Below are 17,573 nucleotides of genomic sequence, written 5' to 3' on the forward strand. Positions count from 1 at the left end.
CAAGTATATCGAACTTGTATTAGACCCCGCATGTTGAAATGACATTTGACTACAAAGGTCACTTGAATGTCATTTTGTCTCACTTAGTGATCGCATTTTGCTCACTGAGTGAGACAAAATGACTCAGTGAGCAAAAACGCATTTTGCTCACTGTTTTTAAGACGCAAAGTACCCTTGTTCGAGCTGCTGAGGTGAAAAAAGTAATTTTATCGGTAAATATGTAGACAGGTAATTTATTACATTAATCTTTTGGAGTTTTGGCTTTATATTACACTCTAATCATATATTTTCTAGAAGATACTTGTTTCAACTAAATCAATAAAAATATTTTTATATATAACTTTTTATTATTAAATTTTACTTATGTAGAAACCGTAAATCTTGACCCCCTTTAAAATTGTACAAACAGTTCGTTCTGTAACAAACAGAATATACTATATACCAGTATTTAATTTAATGAGCGAAAATAGTATCTAAATAAGCGTATCATGGTAGTGGTCGGAAATTCCACTTTACAAGTTTTTTTCTATCATTTGTTTCGTGCACTATCTTTCATCGTCTCTTCTCTACTGAACTTAAACCAGTATTCTTAGGACCTCCGATTATACACAGTTGTTTCGGATCTCGAGTTGTTACGTATTCTGTTTTTTCTGATGTTGTTCCTGAACCGAGTGTAGTAAGGAATACCTGAAAATCAATGTAGAGCACGCATGCGCGCCGGTTCGCGCTTGACAGCCAGCTCGGCCGGCGATATTTTGTTGATAATCCCTTAAATAACACCATAAAACAATCTCACATTGAAAAAAATATATCTAAAACAAAAACAAAAAATTTTTAATCTAATAACTTCACACGTTACTTGAACGAAATTAACGGCCAGTGAGCGTGATTCTAAAAATAAATTTTGCCATTTATTACAATCATGTAATGTGATTTTGTGACAATAATATTTCGATTGGGCATGTCTGATTGATAGTGTAAACGTGCAAATAACATAAAACAACGATAATGTGGGATACGTGAAGCGTTCAGTTTACTTACATCTAAACTAAATCAAATTGTCAAGAAAATAACTAGGGAATGAAGTTACTTTAGAAATGAGTTATTGTAAGTGAAGTAAGATGAACGAGACGCTTGGACGAGGGTACGCACGGATAGAGGCGATACGAGCGGCGCGAGGGGAGCCTCTTGGGAACATGGAGCCCGGCGCTCCGCCCCCGGATCGGTACAACTCTGTGTACTTCACGCTGTTCGTCGCTGGCGCAGCTTTCCTGTTGCCCTTTAATAGGTAAGTCGAAGTGTTTCTGTTTATAACCTTCATAAGTATTCTGAAAGCTTGAATTTACTTCACACATCGTAGTAAGCCTAGTTAATAGGGTAGTGTAGTAGTTATCTGATAAAGCACGTCACCCATGCCTGGTTATACATACTAGCAATGGTTCTGTCTAGTGATTATTATAATCATAATCATTACCATTAGTAGGTATCTAAATAAAAGCTTGTAAAAACGAAGTATAGTTTACCGATAACTTGGTAAACTATACTTCGATTTCTGTCGGTCTGTAATCAAATCTTGCAAGTTAAATTTGATCCACTTCCCGGTTTCCGATTGAGCTGAAATTATGCATGCATGTATTTAAATCGGATGACAATGCAATATTATGGTACCATCGAGCTGATCTGATGATGGAGACAGGAGATGGCCATAGGAACTCTGTGATAAAACAACACAATCTAATTGTGTTAGGGGTGTTTAGAATTGTCTCGATGAGTATTAGTTGTCTGTCGTAAGAAAAGTGCAGTCAGCAATAAAAGCTTAGGTATACCAAAAATGAAATTTTTGCCAAAAACTTATTACCTATAATATTAGAAAAGTATCTTCAGTGAAAAACAAAAGAAGTAGTATTTTTAATTATTTTTACTTTTAAATAATAACTAACTAATACTATATTAGTAAAAGCATTTTTCGCAATAAATTGGGGACTAAAAAAATTATGGAATTATTTTTAGGTAGGTAAGTACCTACTACCTACCTATGGAAACCTTAAACATTGGAAATTGAGGTCTTGTATTGTTTTATCATTTGTATAAATTTTTTTAGTCCCCAATTTATTGCGATAGGTAAATTGATCATTTTCTACCTATTCAAGTAGATTCTGTTATAAATGTGTCATGTTCCCAATTACTGCGCCCCGTTCTTAGCAACTTTCCTAGCCCTAGTGCGGAAATAAGAATAAGAACACTAACTACCAGAGTACATACAAGGTAAATCGGACCAAAAAAAGTCTGCAGCGCATTTGATAGCCCACGCAGTGCAAGTGTCATTTACTATACGTCATAATTTCATAGAAGTTTGACGTTTAAAATAACACTTTCACTGCGTGGGCTATCAAATCCGCTGCAGACTATTCTTGGTCTGACTCTAACAACATGTGTTCACAGTTTCATAATGGCAGTGGACTACTTCCAACACCACTACCCGAACACCACCATAATGTTTGACATGTCGACGGTCTACATCGCTTCGGCTTGCGTCGCGGTGGTTGCTAACAATCTACTATTGGATTTGTTTACATACAACACTAGGATAACTTTTGGTGAGTTGAATCTATGAAATAATCCTGACAATAGGCTACATTCCAACTAGTCAAATCAGCTTCTTTTTGAGAACTGTCAAAACGATTTGCTAATATGGAATTTATATGAAAACGAATATAGTGACGTCACGGTAAACTCACCTTCTTTTTATATTTCATTCCGATTTATTAAATACAAATTGCGTTTAAAAATAGCTGCTATCTATGTTTTTCTAATAATTATCTGATACTTTATTTCGTGCACGGTTTGAAATAATTTATTTTAAGTACAGGAAACATATATCCCTATTGCAGTCAGTATTAAATAATAGATACAAACGTAGACTTCATTCTTTCTTTCTCTATCTCTCTCTCTCTTCTTCTTCTTTATTACGTACTTTATGTAATTCTTTTTTATTACGTAAACCAGCAAAATGGCAAGTATGTACAATATGTAGAGTTTAAAAAAACACGAACTCTACTTGCGTTCTCATTAATTTCTGCGTAACTAATCCACCACCATCCATCCATTTGACGACAAGTCTGGCCTGGTGGGTAGTAACCCTGCCTATGAAGCCGATGGTCCCGGGTTCGAATCCTGGTAAGGGCATTTATTTGTATGATGATACAGATACTTGTTCCTGAGTCATGGTTGTTTTCTATGTATTTAAGTATTTATATATTCTATATATCGTTGTCTGAGTACCCACAACACAAGCCTTCTTGAGCTTACTGTAGGGCTTAGTCAATTTGTGTAAAAAATGTCCCATAATATTTATTTATTTATTTTAACTAATTATCTATCTCTTTTCCTTATACCTAATTATTTGATTACGTAAACCAACAAAATGGTAGATGATTAAGATTTATTGGCGGAAAAGGCAGAGGAAGAGCATTCGTAAAATTGCTAGACCAAATTGGCACCTTAATCTTCTCTAAAATTGTAGTAAGACGGTATGAAATGATTGGGCTCAAAAAGGATGTCAAGTCAGTAACTCAAATTCTAAAACCAGTTAATAATCTATGTTACAAGCAATATTAGGCTATGATAACCCCCGCGTGTGTAGGATTTCTTTTAGCAAAACGTCATATAATGTAACCATGAAACCATTGTTTTTAATATATTCGAATATTTCAGGTTTAATCTTCTCTAAAATTGTAGTAAGTATATAGGTATGAAATGATTGGGCTCAAAAAGGATGTCAAGTCAGTAGCTCCGATAACTCAAATTCTAAAACCAGTTAATAATCTATGTTACAAGCAATATTAGGCTATGTTAACATTAATAACCCCCGCGTGTGTAGGATTTCTTTTGGCAGAACGTCATAATGTAACCATGAAACCATTGTTTTTAATATATTCGAATATTTCAGGTATCCTCGTGTCCCTAGCAACGATGCTGTTCGTGGCCGTGTGCAACATCGGATGGGACGGGTTCTCGACGCGCGTTTCGTACACCATCAACCTGGTGGCCATCGGGGTGGTCGCCTTCGGCTGCACCGTGCAGCAGGCCTCGTATTACGGGTTCACTGGGTGCCTGCCGCCGCGGTACACGCAGGCTGTCATGGCGGGAGAGAGTAAGTAGAAATTTTTAGTTCGTGACACCCCTGAAGTGAAGCAACGATGCTGTTCGTGCCGTGTGCAACATCGGATGGGACGGGTTCTCGACGCGCGTGTCCTACACCATCAACCTGGTGGCCATCGGGGTGGTCACCTTCGGCTGCACCGTGCAGCAGGCCTCGTATTACGGGTTCACTGGATGCCTGCCGCCGCGGTACACGCAGGCTGTTATGGCGGGAGAGAGTAAGTGGAAATTTTTAGTTCGTGACACCCCTGAAGTGAAGCAACGATGCTGTTCGTGGCCGTGTGCAACATCGGTTGGGACGAGTTCTCGACGCTCGTGTCGTACACCATTAACCTGGTGGCCATCGGGGTGGTCGCCTTCGGCTGCACCGTGCAGCAGGCCTCGTATTACGGGTTCACTGGGTGCCTGCCGCCGCGGTACACGCAGGCTGTTATGGCGGGAGAGAGTAAGTGGATTTTTTTAGTTCTAGAGGGTCGGTAGCGCGTATGTATTCGTAACACCCCTGGAGTATCTATCGTCCACTTAAGTTACGGTAATCGCTTGCTACCAGGCGGCTCTAATCTATATTGACTCAAGCTATCATAATTGTCAATCATTTATAGTAACGTAGCGTCACGTTCGAAACGTCAGGCCATAAATAAACGTTATAAAAGACTCTATTCTAGTTTGTCACTACAAAGCTTCGAGCAACACCGGCTTCCGACACGTCGGAAGGGAGGGGCCCAAGCGATATCTCGCCGTACAAATCTTTCTGCCATTTTTCGCGGGGGGAAAGGTGCACACAGTCGCATTTCTCACACACTTACATACAAAATCCAATCTGTAATGACGACACAAATACATAGAAAATGACACACGTCAAAGACAAATCTTGCAAACCTCGATCTCTTTTTGTGTACGGACGAGTGACAAGTGTCACAACATGCACACTAACACATTTTCATTGAAGTATGTCATTGTATTCTGAGAGATGAGAAGTCGGATTTGTCGCTCGACCGATCCGCAATTTGTACTGAGCGAGCAAAATCGATAAGTCCAACAATTACTTGAGACTAAAATATAATAATTGTATTTAAATGTAATTTAACGTATGATATGTAAAAAAAATATTACATGTGAAATGTAAAACTTTCTTTTTGTAAATTTGATGTCCCCGACCTCTTTTTATAACAAAAAACCGAGCAAACAGGCATTTTTGTGCAGCAGTGTTCACGCGCGCGTCTGGACTCGGTCTAGTGATAAATCCAAGTGCAACTAGTTTTATTACCCGCGCTAGATTAGATTGACGCGCTAATCTTGTACCTCGGCAGAGGGGAAATAGTGCGAATGCCGCCTCCCTTCCGTGTTGCTCGAAGCTACAAAGTATAAAAAAGCTGAGAGTTGAATACGTAGGTACCTACAACTGAACAACTTTTTGTATCCGTATCCGAATCCGTATGAGTATCCGAAGGGGGCTGTATACCAACTTGTTTGCTAAAATCTATACGACGTGAATTTAATGTATAAGTTACACCGAGCAATTTTTACTAATAGGTACATTTCTACAAATATAGATATCTAGACACGCGGCAGCGTGTCAAGCCAAGTTCAAGCAAAGGAACTGGCTAGCCAGCGCCGAGTGTAATATTACACGAACCACTTGGTGCCACTTTTGACCCTTCTATAACTCAAAACATCTTTGACGTAAACACATAAAACTACGTGTGTTTAATTACATCCATAAGGATATCAGAAGCCCAAATTTCATGAAGCTAGCTCAAACGGTTATAAAGGTATGAAGGTCAAAAAGTCGTAAATTTTAAGACTGACTTATGACTTATAGTACCTAAACCTAACCTACTTCCAGATGACCTAGAAGGATGAAATTTGGAATCCAGCTTGGTTATTGTGTGTAACCGTAGGAAAAAATCTAAAAATAAAATAAAGTTAAAAAATAGGGGGGGTCCCCATACAAAAAAACAATTTTTTATTGGGACTGACATATAAGTACCTAAACCTAACCTACTTCCAGATGACCTAGAAGGATGAAATTTGGAATCCAGCTCGGTTATTGTGTGCAAGCATAGGAAAAAATCTAAAAATAAAAAAAAGTTAAAAAATAGGGGGGGTCCCCATACAAAAAAATATTTTTTTATTGTAGCGTTGGAACCGTTACAAGCAGATATTTGAAACTACCCCAATATATGTATTATTATATTTGCTATATTAAAATAAAGTTTAGTCAAAAAATAAGTGGTGTCCCCATACAAAAAACTTGTAATACGCTCTAAACAACCGGCCAACGGTGTGTCGTCGGCGGCGCGCGGCACCACATAATTATACAAAGAACAGAAGTAAAAACCATACAGCGGAAACACAAGAAAAAACATTAAATCTCAATACCTGCCTAGTTTTCTTTACAAAAAGTATTGATATCCCACCAAAAACATAAATGTAAAAAAGGAGAGCCAAGTTCAATACAAAAATTATGCTTGGCTGTGGGGCTCGCCGCAAAAAGAATGGAGATCTAAATGAGTGCCACTGCCAAGTTCTATGCAAAATCCAAATATGTATTTATAGGAACAAAATAACATTATAAACAAGTATTAAACTCTATTTCTTTGCTTTATTGGATACCTATAACAATTGCTGTTATTTAAAAAAATGTGAGATCTTAAAGTAGGTTAGATTTGGCTTTACATGATTATTTGTTTAATAAAATACAGCGCAGAGGTATTCTTAAAAAAAAATAGTCGTAGCCCCGCAATTTAAACTCAACAATAAGTTTGACTAATGGGGTCAACAGTCTCTAGTTATATAACTTAATGACTTAAAGTAGGTAATTTAATTACTACAATTTATTATGGTAGTGTTTTTAACATAGTTTAAGTCAGCGGTCGGCAACCTTTTAGCAGCCAAGGGCCACATAGCAGACTAAGTGGACGCGGGCCGCATTTTGTTAATATTTATGACTTTATCAGATATTGTCATTTGTCAATATTACATACAAAATAGCCAGGGAGGCTCGTGAGCCGCTGGTTTAAGTTATATTATACTTTTCACAGTGATATCTTAGTAGGTAATGATTATTAGCGATTACCTAGCACAGCAATTAACCGCAACATTTTTCCAGGCGCCGCCGGTTTCTGGGTATCCCTAGACCGTATCGTAACAAAGTACGGTTTCCGCCAACCGCGCCGCAGTACCTTCATGTTCTTCGTATTCTCCATCCTGATCCTGCTGGGGCATTCCATGCTGCACCACGTGATGATGAAGCACCCTCTAGTGCTGCATTATCTGAGGCTGACCAACGAGTCCCGGCACAGGCGGAGAATACAGTTACATCTCAACCCTAATGAGGATGCTACATTGGTAAATATCAATTATTTTCAGCTGTTATCAACTATAAATCAATAAATTTTGTTCATTTTTAAGGTTCCGTACCCTCAAAAGGAAAAAAACGGAACGCTTATAGGATCACTCGTGCGTCTGTCACAGCCTATTTTCTCGGAAACTACTGGACCAATTAAGTGGAAATTTGGTACCAATGTGTAAATTAGTGACCCAAAGATGGACATGTAACGTAAGCAAATGAATTTTAAACATGGGGGCCACTTTTGGGGGGTAAATGAGAAAATAAAAAAATAAAGTTTTTCAAACTACGTATATCATGTTACATATATGAAAGAGCTTATTGTAAGAATCTCAAATATTTTTTTTTTATAATTTTCGAATAAACACTATAAACAGTTTAGAAGTAATTCAAGAGAATAGGCAAAAAATGACCATTCCCCCCTTTATCTCCGAAACTACTGGGTCTAACATTTTGAAAAAATACACAATAAAGTTCTTTACCTATAGATGACAGGAAAACCTATTAGAAATGCACAGTCAAGCGTGAGTCGGACTTAATTTACGGAACCCTTGAAACGTGAGTCCAACTCGCACTTGGCCAGTTTTTTAATTTTAAATGGACAACGTTTAGTTCAGCTTACGCGGCTAACGTCCTGACCACTACCTGTGTTTTGTTTTAGTTATAATTATGTATATTAGTTTACTACAAACTATGTATAATCCCTGTTTTAGATGGAAGGAGAATCCGGCGATGGCAGTTACGGAGTGTTGAAATTGCAGAGTCCAGCTGTGTCAACTACTGGGCAAGGTAATAAAGCTTCATCTTTATGTCATTTTGAAATTCACGAATTAAGGTAAAAGTACGCTCCACCGAACGCTCAATATCCGTCCGTATCACCGAATTTCTTCTATTTTAGGCTATAAGTCGATTATTTACAGCTGATATTTACTTGCGTATTTTTTTTCCACGAGTTAAATACCTATCCCTTCAACTATGCCTCAGAGTCGGCCAATTTGTCCCGCAGTTGGGACGTGGCAACTGATCGAAACGGATCGTTGCTGCCGATTGCCACTTTGTATGGGCAACCTTAAAGAAATCGGTAAGAAGTTGCGTATATTTCTTAAGGTCATAAAACCTTTTAAATTTATTTCTGTGTTGTAAAGTATGGTTTTTCAGTGTGACTACTTAATTAGTTTGTGTATTGTAGTAAATTTAATTAATTTAGTGCAGTCGTATTATCAGAAATTAAGCTTAATGTGAGTTCGGTGATGAGTACACCGACAATTTGATTGGAAGGTATTATCGAACAGCGTCCGAAATCAGGGAAAGCGTATGTTTTTGAAATTATTTTTTTAATGGTTGATTACGAACTATTTAGATTAACTACCTAATTTCACAAATAACTTAATGTATTTGTAATTTTATGAGCAATTGCCGAACAACAATAACCTATATAGATTATTATAAAACTGCGTTTAAAATGTTCATGTTTTACGACTTTTTGGCATCAAAATAAGGTTTTTGGCAAGACTATTATCAAACAATAATTTTAGATATTTTACGTCAGTATTAACAAGAACTTTATACATGTACGGTTTTGTAATGGATTCAAGTATTAAATTTAATGATAGATTTGTAGTTATACCACATTGATTACGATTAAAATACTATTTTCAAAATCCGTTCGCGAAATAGGTTCCACATATTTTCCATGTTTCGTTCACCGAACGGCTGTTCGGTGAATGGTACCCATGGTCTCTGCTACCGAACTCATGTTTGCGTTGGCCATGTTTCTATTCGACGTTCATGAGAATATCATCCTTATTACGATAGCGGCTAGGTCGATATTTATATGTTTATTTTTTGTGACCATTATTTCAATGCCAGCGCTTTTCAAACTTTAGACATACTTATTGGACGCCTGATAATAGTCTTGGAATGTGGACAAAAAAACTGAATAGGATAATAAAAATAATGAAGCATGATGTTCAAAAATTTTTTTTAGATTCCTCTCGTCGTGGGCGATTGTGATTTTTTAAACTTTTATCTTTTGTTATGAAATTCCGGGGTTCACATACAGTTTGGCTAAAAATTAACTACATTCCCATTCCCAGGGAGGTTTTGGGATTATACTGAGCAACTTTTACTATGTGACCAACTCCGAAATCGTGAAAAAAAATTTACCCTTCCATAGAAAATGGATCAGCCAAAATTTATGAAACAGCCAAATTATTTTATACATATGCGTACATGTTTTATAATTGTTGCGTACCTTACTTACTGACTTATTTTTCAAAAGAATTATTTCAATAAAAAAGACACGTCAAGATCGCTTACCATCTTTATAATGCTAAAAAACGAAGCATAGTAGGGATTTAATAGTGAACTACTGAAGTTTGAGCACCACTCAACACCATATTTTCATACAATTATTTCCTAGTTCGGTAATGCGGGCTCCCTATTCGGTATAATGTGCAAATCACGTTTCTTAGTTCGGTAAACGGTACAAACAAGGAAATTGGAAGAAATGACTTTAAAAATGTTTTTAATACACTATGTTTTTAATATACAATGAGGACAAATTTATCTATGTTTCTATTTTAGTATTGAACATATTCGTAAGAAAATATCAGAACGAATAAAAAAATTAAACGTAAGTCTAGGGCTTAAGCATTCGGTGAAGCGTACATTTACCTTACCAAAGTTTAAACGAATTTTGTTTAAAGTGAGAATACTTACTCGTTATACTCTGATTTCCTAGGATAGCAGTGCCGTCATATAGCGGCAGTCTCCAGATAGTTTCATTGGTTCTTCTGTAATTTTAGACATATCTTGTAAGGTTTCCTCAAGTGGTAAAGTGACTAAAAACGTCTTATTATCAAGAGGGTCTCATAATATGGATTGGAGACTTGGATCTCATCAACTACCTACTGTAAGCCTAGGCACGCACGAGCAGTTTTGTCGCCGCATATATACAACTATGTAATTTCCTTAAATTGTTACAGGAGACATAGAAACCAATACATTTAGTTTCGCCAACCCGCTGTACTCGCCGACGGCACCGGCGCCAGTGCCGCTCTCCACGCCGAGCGCCTCGGAGCCGGCCACCTCCCCTCCCGCGGCGCTGCGCACCCCCCGCCCCTCATACAAGGTCGAGGATGTCGTGTTCGAGGCCCCTGAGAGGCCTACGTCGTGGAGGGCCTTTAAACGTAATTTTTGATTTGTTTATAGAATTAAGAGTAATATTTAGGAAATAATGGAATAGGAACCTTAGGTAAGGGAGTCAGTCAATGGTTTTGTGTAGATCCAAAATCTGCATATTTATAATGCTTACTGTTCCTTTTTAGACAGTTGTGTGACCACAAGTAGGAAATACAGCGCTATATTGTAACCCTTTCAGAGAAGCTCACTAGTTGGTACTGTAGTTTATAAATTATAATTCTATACTAATATGATGTAATACATATGTGGAAGCGTACTGGGCCCATAACCTAATATTTAAAGGAAACGCACGGATCGGATCATTCGCCACGACTGATATATAATCTGAATTCAGAAAACAAACTACTATAGATACCATAGATGAGTATAAAATACATAAAACCTATTTGGTATTTAAGCACAATAATGTAATGTTTTAATGCTTCAGGAGGCGTGTTAGCACGTTGGGCAGTAGCCCGGTCTATCTACCCCTACATGGTCTCCATCGGGCTGGTATACTTTACCACACTAAGCTTGTACCCCGGCATCGCTTCAGAAGTCCCGTCCTGTCGTCTTGGTGACTGGATGCCCATCATACTCATGTCGGCGTTCAATCTCTTTGACTTCATTGGAAAGGTATGAACATCTGTTTACAATATTTAAAAAAATTCCACCTCGGGCGAGATTTTCAATTGTAGCTTTTTAATCTCTGTTTTTTTAGAGCACCAAATCAACCAATCCAATGGTAATGGACAAAATCCACCAATAAAAAAACATGTTTAAACATGTTACATGATTGGTGTATTATGACAGCTAGACCTCTCGCCACGGTGCTGTCATCTGGTGAACAACTCAATCGCGGAAACCGGAAACCCTCATTTAACAGTATTGGGTGATCCCAATCATATTGCTTTTTTTTATTAATTTTGTAGGTACTAAAATAACAGACCAGTCGGATAAATTGCGGAAATCAAACTGCCAGCTTAGTAGGTATATCTGGGATTTGAAGAATTAAATTTAACGGCGCCGAAAACGTCTCATAATTATATCGTATTGAGATTGCCTTCATAAGGCGCGGTGTGTAGTAAAATGCGCTTTTTTGTAACCATATTTACAGACTTTTACAAGGATTTCATGCATTATTTTCTAGTATGTATAACTTTAGTCCTTGAACTACGTTATTGCTTGTCAGAAACACAACGGCTCATTATTTTCTCGATAGAATCTTAAGTTGAAAACATGCTTAAAGCTGTCTTTTGATCCATATTTTAGAAGTACTACGACGAAAATGGATATGAAACTTACCTCATTCGATAGCTTTTAATTAAGTCTTCGTTTTTGCTGGTCCTTTTATCGATACGTTAATCTTTTCATTCATAATTTTATGAATTCAACTTTTGCCTACTAAATTACACCCTACGCGGCAATACCTTGCGCCTATTCCCCGCGCCAGTACGCCCGTGGCCACTGCCAGCGTCGGACCTATGCTAGTTTAGTGGACATTTCATAAAATGGGTAACCACTGTATAAATATGCAAATATGTTATACACACAATGTTTTTCAACATTCTTACGAAGAAAAGCAAAATAATTCTTAATTACTGTGACATTTCAGACATTCGCCCGTCATATTGTCAATTTATAACAAGTTGGGAAGCAAAGGCACACACCCGTCTAACCAATCCGATTGATAAATTGTGTAAACAAATTTTATTAAAGGCTATTTCAAATTGAATCATTTTTAAACATATGTGTACGGGATTCAAATACCTATGTGGGAGTGTTTAGTGTATGGTGGTACCCTTCGAGCAACACCGGCTTCCGAGTGGTACCTAACCATTTCACCGCTTTTAGTTTCCGAGTTACCTACATGCGTTTTAAGGGAAGTGGTCGAAAAATGCCTAAAATGGTTTTGTGTTTAATATTAGGTAAGGTAGAAGTACTAGTGCTCGACGCTGCACTAGTATTCGACATGGGTATAGTGTGTAGCTTTCAAATAGAGCTCGACGGCTAATCCTTTTTTTTTATTATGAATGGGCTTACTCATGGCCACAGACTCCTATTGTCTATTGTTAAGTAAAACCGCTCATGCCACGTGCCATAACCACCTGCATAAAAAATACGTACTCCGGTTACTGAGTGCGGCGAGTCGAACGCTACAGAACCAGTCTAAAATGTGTCATCGAGATGACACAAAGGCGCGTTATCGGAGAGCGCACCTACACTGGTTTTTTGAGCGTTGGCCTAGCCGGCGCTCAGGTGCCAAATAAAATAATTAAGACCCTTTTTTGCACGTAAGTAGCACGTGCGGTTTTACTTAACAATAGACAATAGGATTAGCCGTTGAGCTCTATTTGAAAGCTACACACTATACTTTATGTCAAAGTAATATAGGTTAAATTTGAACGGCGACGATCTTTCTGTATTCAAATTTAATTCTTGTCACTTTGACATAAAGTGCCCGTGTCGAATACTAGTGCAGCGTTGTGCACTAGTACTTCTACCTTATTTCCGCCAAGTCCGTACCGTGCTATATGGAAATTTATTCCAAAAAATGCTGTTTTTATATACCACACTGGTGGCAAGCCAGCATACGACCCGCATTCACCATAGCCTATGGACGCCTGCAGCTACGGGGATATGACACATCATGCCAAATGTTGATTGATTTTATATAAAATAAAAGTCCTAATATATAAAATAAGCTTTCATAAGTAATAGTTACTGATTTTTAAAATGCGCCATTCAATTAAAAGACATGTCTAGATCGCTTACCTTCTTTCAAGTACTTTCTAATGCTAAAAAAAAACGAACTACAGTATTCCTCCTTATTTTCAATACCTACTTGCCCGAAATTGACTTCTAGAATTAGACCAAGTCTGCGACGATTTTGATTACACACGCAGTGCAAGTGTTAATCATAATTTCATGAAGGTTTGTCGTTCAAAATAACACTTGCACTGCGTGTCCAATCAAAATCGTTGCAGAATTTTCTTGGTCTAACTCTATTATATTTTTAAGGTAAGTACTAATTTCTGTCTCATAGTAATTGGGTATAATTTGATTAGGTTCTTAGTTTGTCGGGGTATACTCTCATATTGTATATAATTTCATTAAGTACTCATTAAATTACGAATTTGCTAATAAACCTTATTCGATATTATTTGCCGGAAAAAATCCCGGAACTGGCAAATCAGAATATTCAGAATACCGATGGCGCCAGAATAAGGATGTAGACGTGCTGCGCGGGAATGGTGCGGCGGGGTGCGCGGGGCGCCCGCCCGCCTGTTCTACCACTCGTCTGCTTCACCCCCTCGGAAACGTAAAACTCAACTATAAGAGCGCCATAATGTCCAAAAATTATTTATCTACTCGTCGACTATAATTCTTGAATTAAGATTTCATATACCAAACTTCAATTGGGTATTTTTAATGTGTGGGCTCCCAACTCAACTATAATATTCATTACGATACAGTTTAGTCAACTATAATGAAATTGACCAATCACAGCTCTCCGCGATCGAGAGGACGAAACAAAACCATAGCTCAAATTAATTATTTATTTTAGGTTGTATAGTAGAAACAATTGGTTCATAAGTCAGAAACGAGCATGTGACACCCTTAAAATAGCAACATCCATAGACTACGAAAACCACTTAGTGTTGCTTGTTAGTCTCCATAGGCTACGGTGGCCAAAACCGAGAAAATAACTGTCTAAAAATTGAATTTAGCGCGGAGCAAGTACCAGGGCCTCATGAGTTACGAGAAGGTGTCGTTGACCAACGCGCCGGGCGCGGCGGCGGGGGCGCGTACCAGTATTAAGGTATCGCGGCTGCTCGCGTATCTTAGCTGTGAATACTTTTGGTTTGATTTGTTTGTATGATTCTACTAGTTTAAAGTATTATTTTTTTTGGCTCGTAGATAAAGTATTGTATACAATAGTGATATAATCAAGCTTTTCAATCTCGTACCTAACTTAGGCAACTCAGCAAGCTTCGTTGCCTAAACACGGTACTCGACTGAAAAGCTCTCTATTATATCACGATTGTATAAAATACTATTATACAGTATACAGTACTGTATAGATAGTTATCCATGCCGATATCGGCAACGGCGATCCTAGCTAATTACGAACGTAAGCTCTAATATGGCTGGCAAAGCCGAACTTACCGTTAAAAATTCTGTCGCAGGTGGGGTAATAAATCTGACAAGAATCATTGTAGGTGTATAGGCCGGGACTTTCGTATCTGACGTTTCGCATCAAGATCAATGAGACGAGCGTCTTCAAAGTTCTTCAATTTTCTACAGTACCTAAATAAAACAGTATACTTCCAGATAGCAGCCGCGTGGCCATATGAGTGGAGCCGCAGCCAGCTGCTGATGGCAAGCGGCGTCAGGTTGCTGCTGGTGCCGCTCATGCTGCTGTGTGCCGCGCCGCGCCACTCGCCGCACATCGTGGGGGATGTGAGTACTACTTAGCTACTTCCAGATAGCAGCGCGTGGCCATATGAGTGGAGCCGCAGCCAGCTGCTGATGGCAAGCGGCGTCAGGTTGCTGCTGGTGCCGCTCATGCTGCTGTGTGCCGCGCCGCGCCACTCGCCGCACATCGTGGGGGATGTGAGTACTACTTAGCTACTTCCAGATAGCAGCCGCGTGGCCATATGAGTGGAGCCGCAGTCAGCTGCTGATGGCAAGCGGCGTTAGGTTGCTGCTGGTGCCGCTCATGCTGCGGCGCAGCACAAATGCTGCGCCGCGCCACTCGCCACACATCGTGGGGGATGTAAGTACTACTTTACACATTTACACATATTAAAGTAAGTAGTATCAGGGGTGCGAAACTCCTCACTTCGGCCAAACTCTGCTCCGCTCGGCTCAGCATTGCGCCGAGCAATTATTAGGGTTGTCATTGTCAAAACTTGACGTCCCTTTGCGTGCACGACCACAGATAAGATAATGGCTTGAATTTTGACAACCCTAAATAGCCGAATGGTACAGTGCCATATATTAGAAAGGGACAGCAACACAGCATGATTCGACCCTGAACCGCTGTCAAACTTCGGTTTTGTAGGAAGTTTCCATTCTGTGCGGCAGTACGGGGTCCCTTTGTTTCCCATAAAGTTTTAAGTCATAATGTATTGATTGTCATATTATCGTTAGTCATAAAACTGAAACCGTTAACTTTTCAGGATTTTTGTAAGGTTATTCTATAGATGGGTTAGGTTAGGTTAGGTTTGTTTTATGGTAATCCTGAAAAGTTACGCGTTTTTGAGAAAAATCAATTATGACTAACGAAAATTCGGACAAACAATACATTATGACTTAAAACTATTTGGGAAACAATAGAGACCCGGCAGTACTTGTAAAACTTGTTAGTATTAATAATTGTTTGTTGTAAGCAATAATGTACTATTATACTGTAAGTTTTTGTTTTTTTGGCAATAAACATTTTTTTATTTATTTATTTACTTACTATTATTTATTCTGTGGTAGTCTTAGATAATATAACCAAACGGAGTGGTCATTAACAGGCGTTCCCCTCTGTCGAAAATAGGCGGCCAATGGTCAACCACATGTATGGACTGACGTTTATCTGACATGACGTTCCTATACATTTGATGTGCCCCTCCCCCGCGAAAACTAGCAGACTATTTTGTACCGAAAATTATAGACATGGCGTCTCCGTTGGTTATATCCTCCAAGGTGGTAGTATATTAAAAGTATAACCGATAAAATTAATACTTCCTTATTTTCGGGCGTGTCGTTATACTCTTGATAAACGCTTAACGCACGCCTAGAGTCCGTCTAAGCTAACTTTGCACTGACATATGGCAAGTCAAGTGTGGTAGCATAAACACCAAATTCCTTTTAAAATATGGCGTTTATAGTTGCGATGCCAACACGTTGTACCTTAGACTAGTTAGACTATATCATAACATATATGTACCTATCTAGAGTTATCTCAGACAGAGAGACCCCACTATGTGGGCGCTATGAAAATTGGTTTCGCTGCTACGTTACTTCGAGCAGCAACCATAGAGTTGACTAGACGCCAACGCTTGCGAGCCGCAAGTGTAGGGTTTCTCTTACTCTATCTTTATAATTAATTTGCTTCTTACATGAGAAGTATACTGGGCTAAGTATTACCTAAATTAATATTTATTTATTACAGTTCTACCCTATCATGTTCTCCGTCGTTTTGGGTTTCACCAACGGGGTGTTCGGTTCAGTGCCTATGATCATGGCGCCTTCGCGAGTCGGCCGTGAGCATCGTGAAATTGCAGGTAACATCATCGTTACGCCTATCCTATTTCATATTTACGTATGTATTTATGTAGGTAAACATCAACGAATAATAATATTGTTGTCCACAGGCAATATGATGACTCTTTCTTACAACGGTGGCTTACTCTCCGGCTCGCTAGTGTCATACCTCCTGTTGGGTATGCTCGGCGCGCCAACCGGCGCTCCGTGCCGCGCCTACCCCACACCTGTGCTGCCAACTATCGCGACTACCACGCCGCACTCTAACCTCACTACTGTACATTAACACAACGAACTGTCTGCCTCGCTGGTGTCTCTTGTTAGGTATGCTGGGTGCCCCGAGCCGCGCCTACTCCACACCCGTGCTGCCAACTATCGCGACCACCACGCCGCACTCCAACCTCACTACAGTACATTAACACAACGAACTGTCCGGCTCGCTGGTGCCTCGTGTCGCGCCTACTCCACACCCGTGCTGCCAACTATCGCGATCACCACACCACACACCAACCTCACTACAGCAGTACATTAATGGTGTCCCCTGTTAGGTACGCTGGGTGCCCCGTGCCGCGCATATTCCACGTCCGTGCTGCCCACGCTCGCACCCACCACGCAA

General features: G+C 39.1%; 2 protein-coding genes across 2 annotated transcripts in view; one reads left to right on the forward strand and one right to left on the reverse strand.

Moving 5' to 3' along the window:
* LOC134668991 (multifunctional methyltransferase subunit TRM112-like protein) overlaps positions 1-17,573 on the reverse strand; it is a 246,289-nt gene that overhangs the window by 177,507 nt on the left and 51,209 nt on the right. The window lies entirely within an intron of this gene.
* LOC134668933 (equilibrative nucleoside transporter 4) lies at positions 654-17,244 on the forward strand. The gene is made up of 10 exons (XM_063526438.1): positions 654-1,288; positions 2,443-2,597; positions 3,950-4,153; positions 7,274-7,512; positions 8,227-8,302; positions 10,501-10,704; positions 11,145-11,332; positions 15,032-15,160; positions 16,866-16,977; positions 17,068-17,244. Exons 1-10 carry the CDS (start codon positions 1,122-1,124, stop codon positions 17,241-17,243), a joined length of 1,650 nt encoding a protein of 549 aa, XP_063382508.1. The 5' UTR covers positions 654-1,121; the 3' UTR covers position 17,244.

Source organism: Cydia fagiglandana, chromosome 11, assembly GCF_963556715.1.
Source record: "Cydia fagiglandana chromosome 11, ilCydFagi1.1, whole genome shotgun sequence".
Lineage (NCBI taxonomy): Eukaryota > Metazoa > Arthropoda > Insecta > Lepidoptera > Tortricidae > Cydia > Cydia fagiglandana.

Bases quoted from the DNA above. Each gene is read 5' to 3' on its own strand.
- LOC134668933 (XM_063526438.1), top strand. From the start codon at position 1,122: ATGAACGAGACGCTTGGACGAGGGTACGCACGGATAGAGGCGATACGA. The intron at 8,303-10,500 runs GTAATAAAGCTT...AAATTGTTACAG, and splicing joins TGTGTCAACTACTGGGCAAG to GAGACATAGAAACCAATACA. The intron at 16,978-17,067 runs GTAACATCATCG...TGTTGTCCACAG, and splicing joins TGAGCATCGTGAAATTGCAG to GCAATATGATGACTCTTTCT.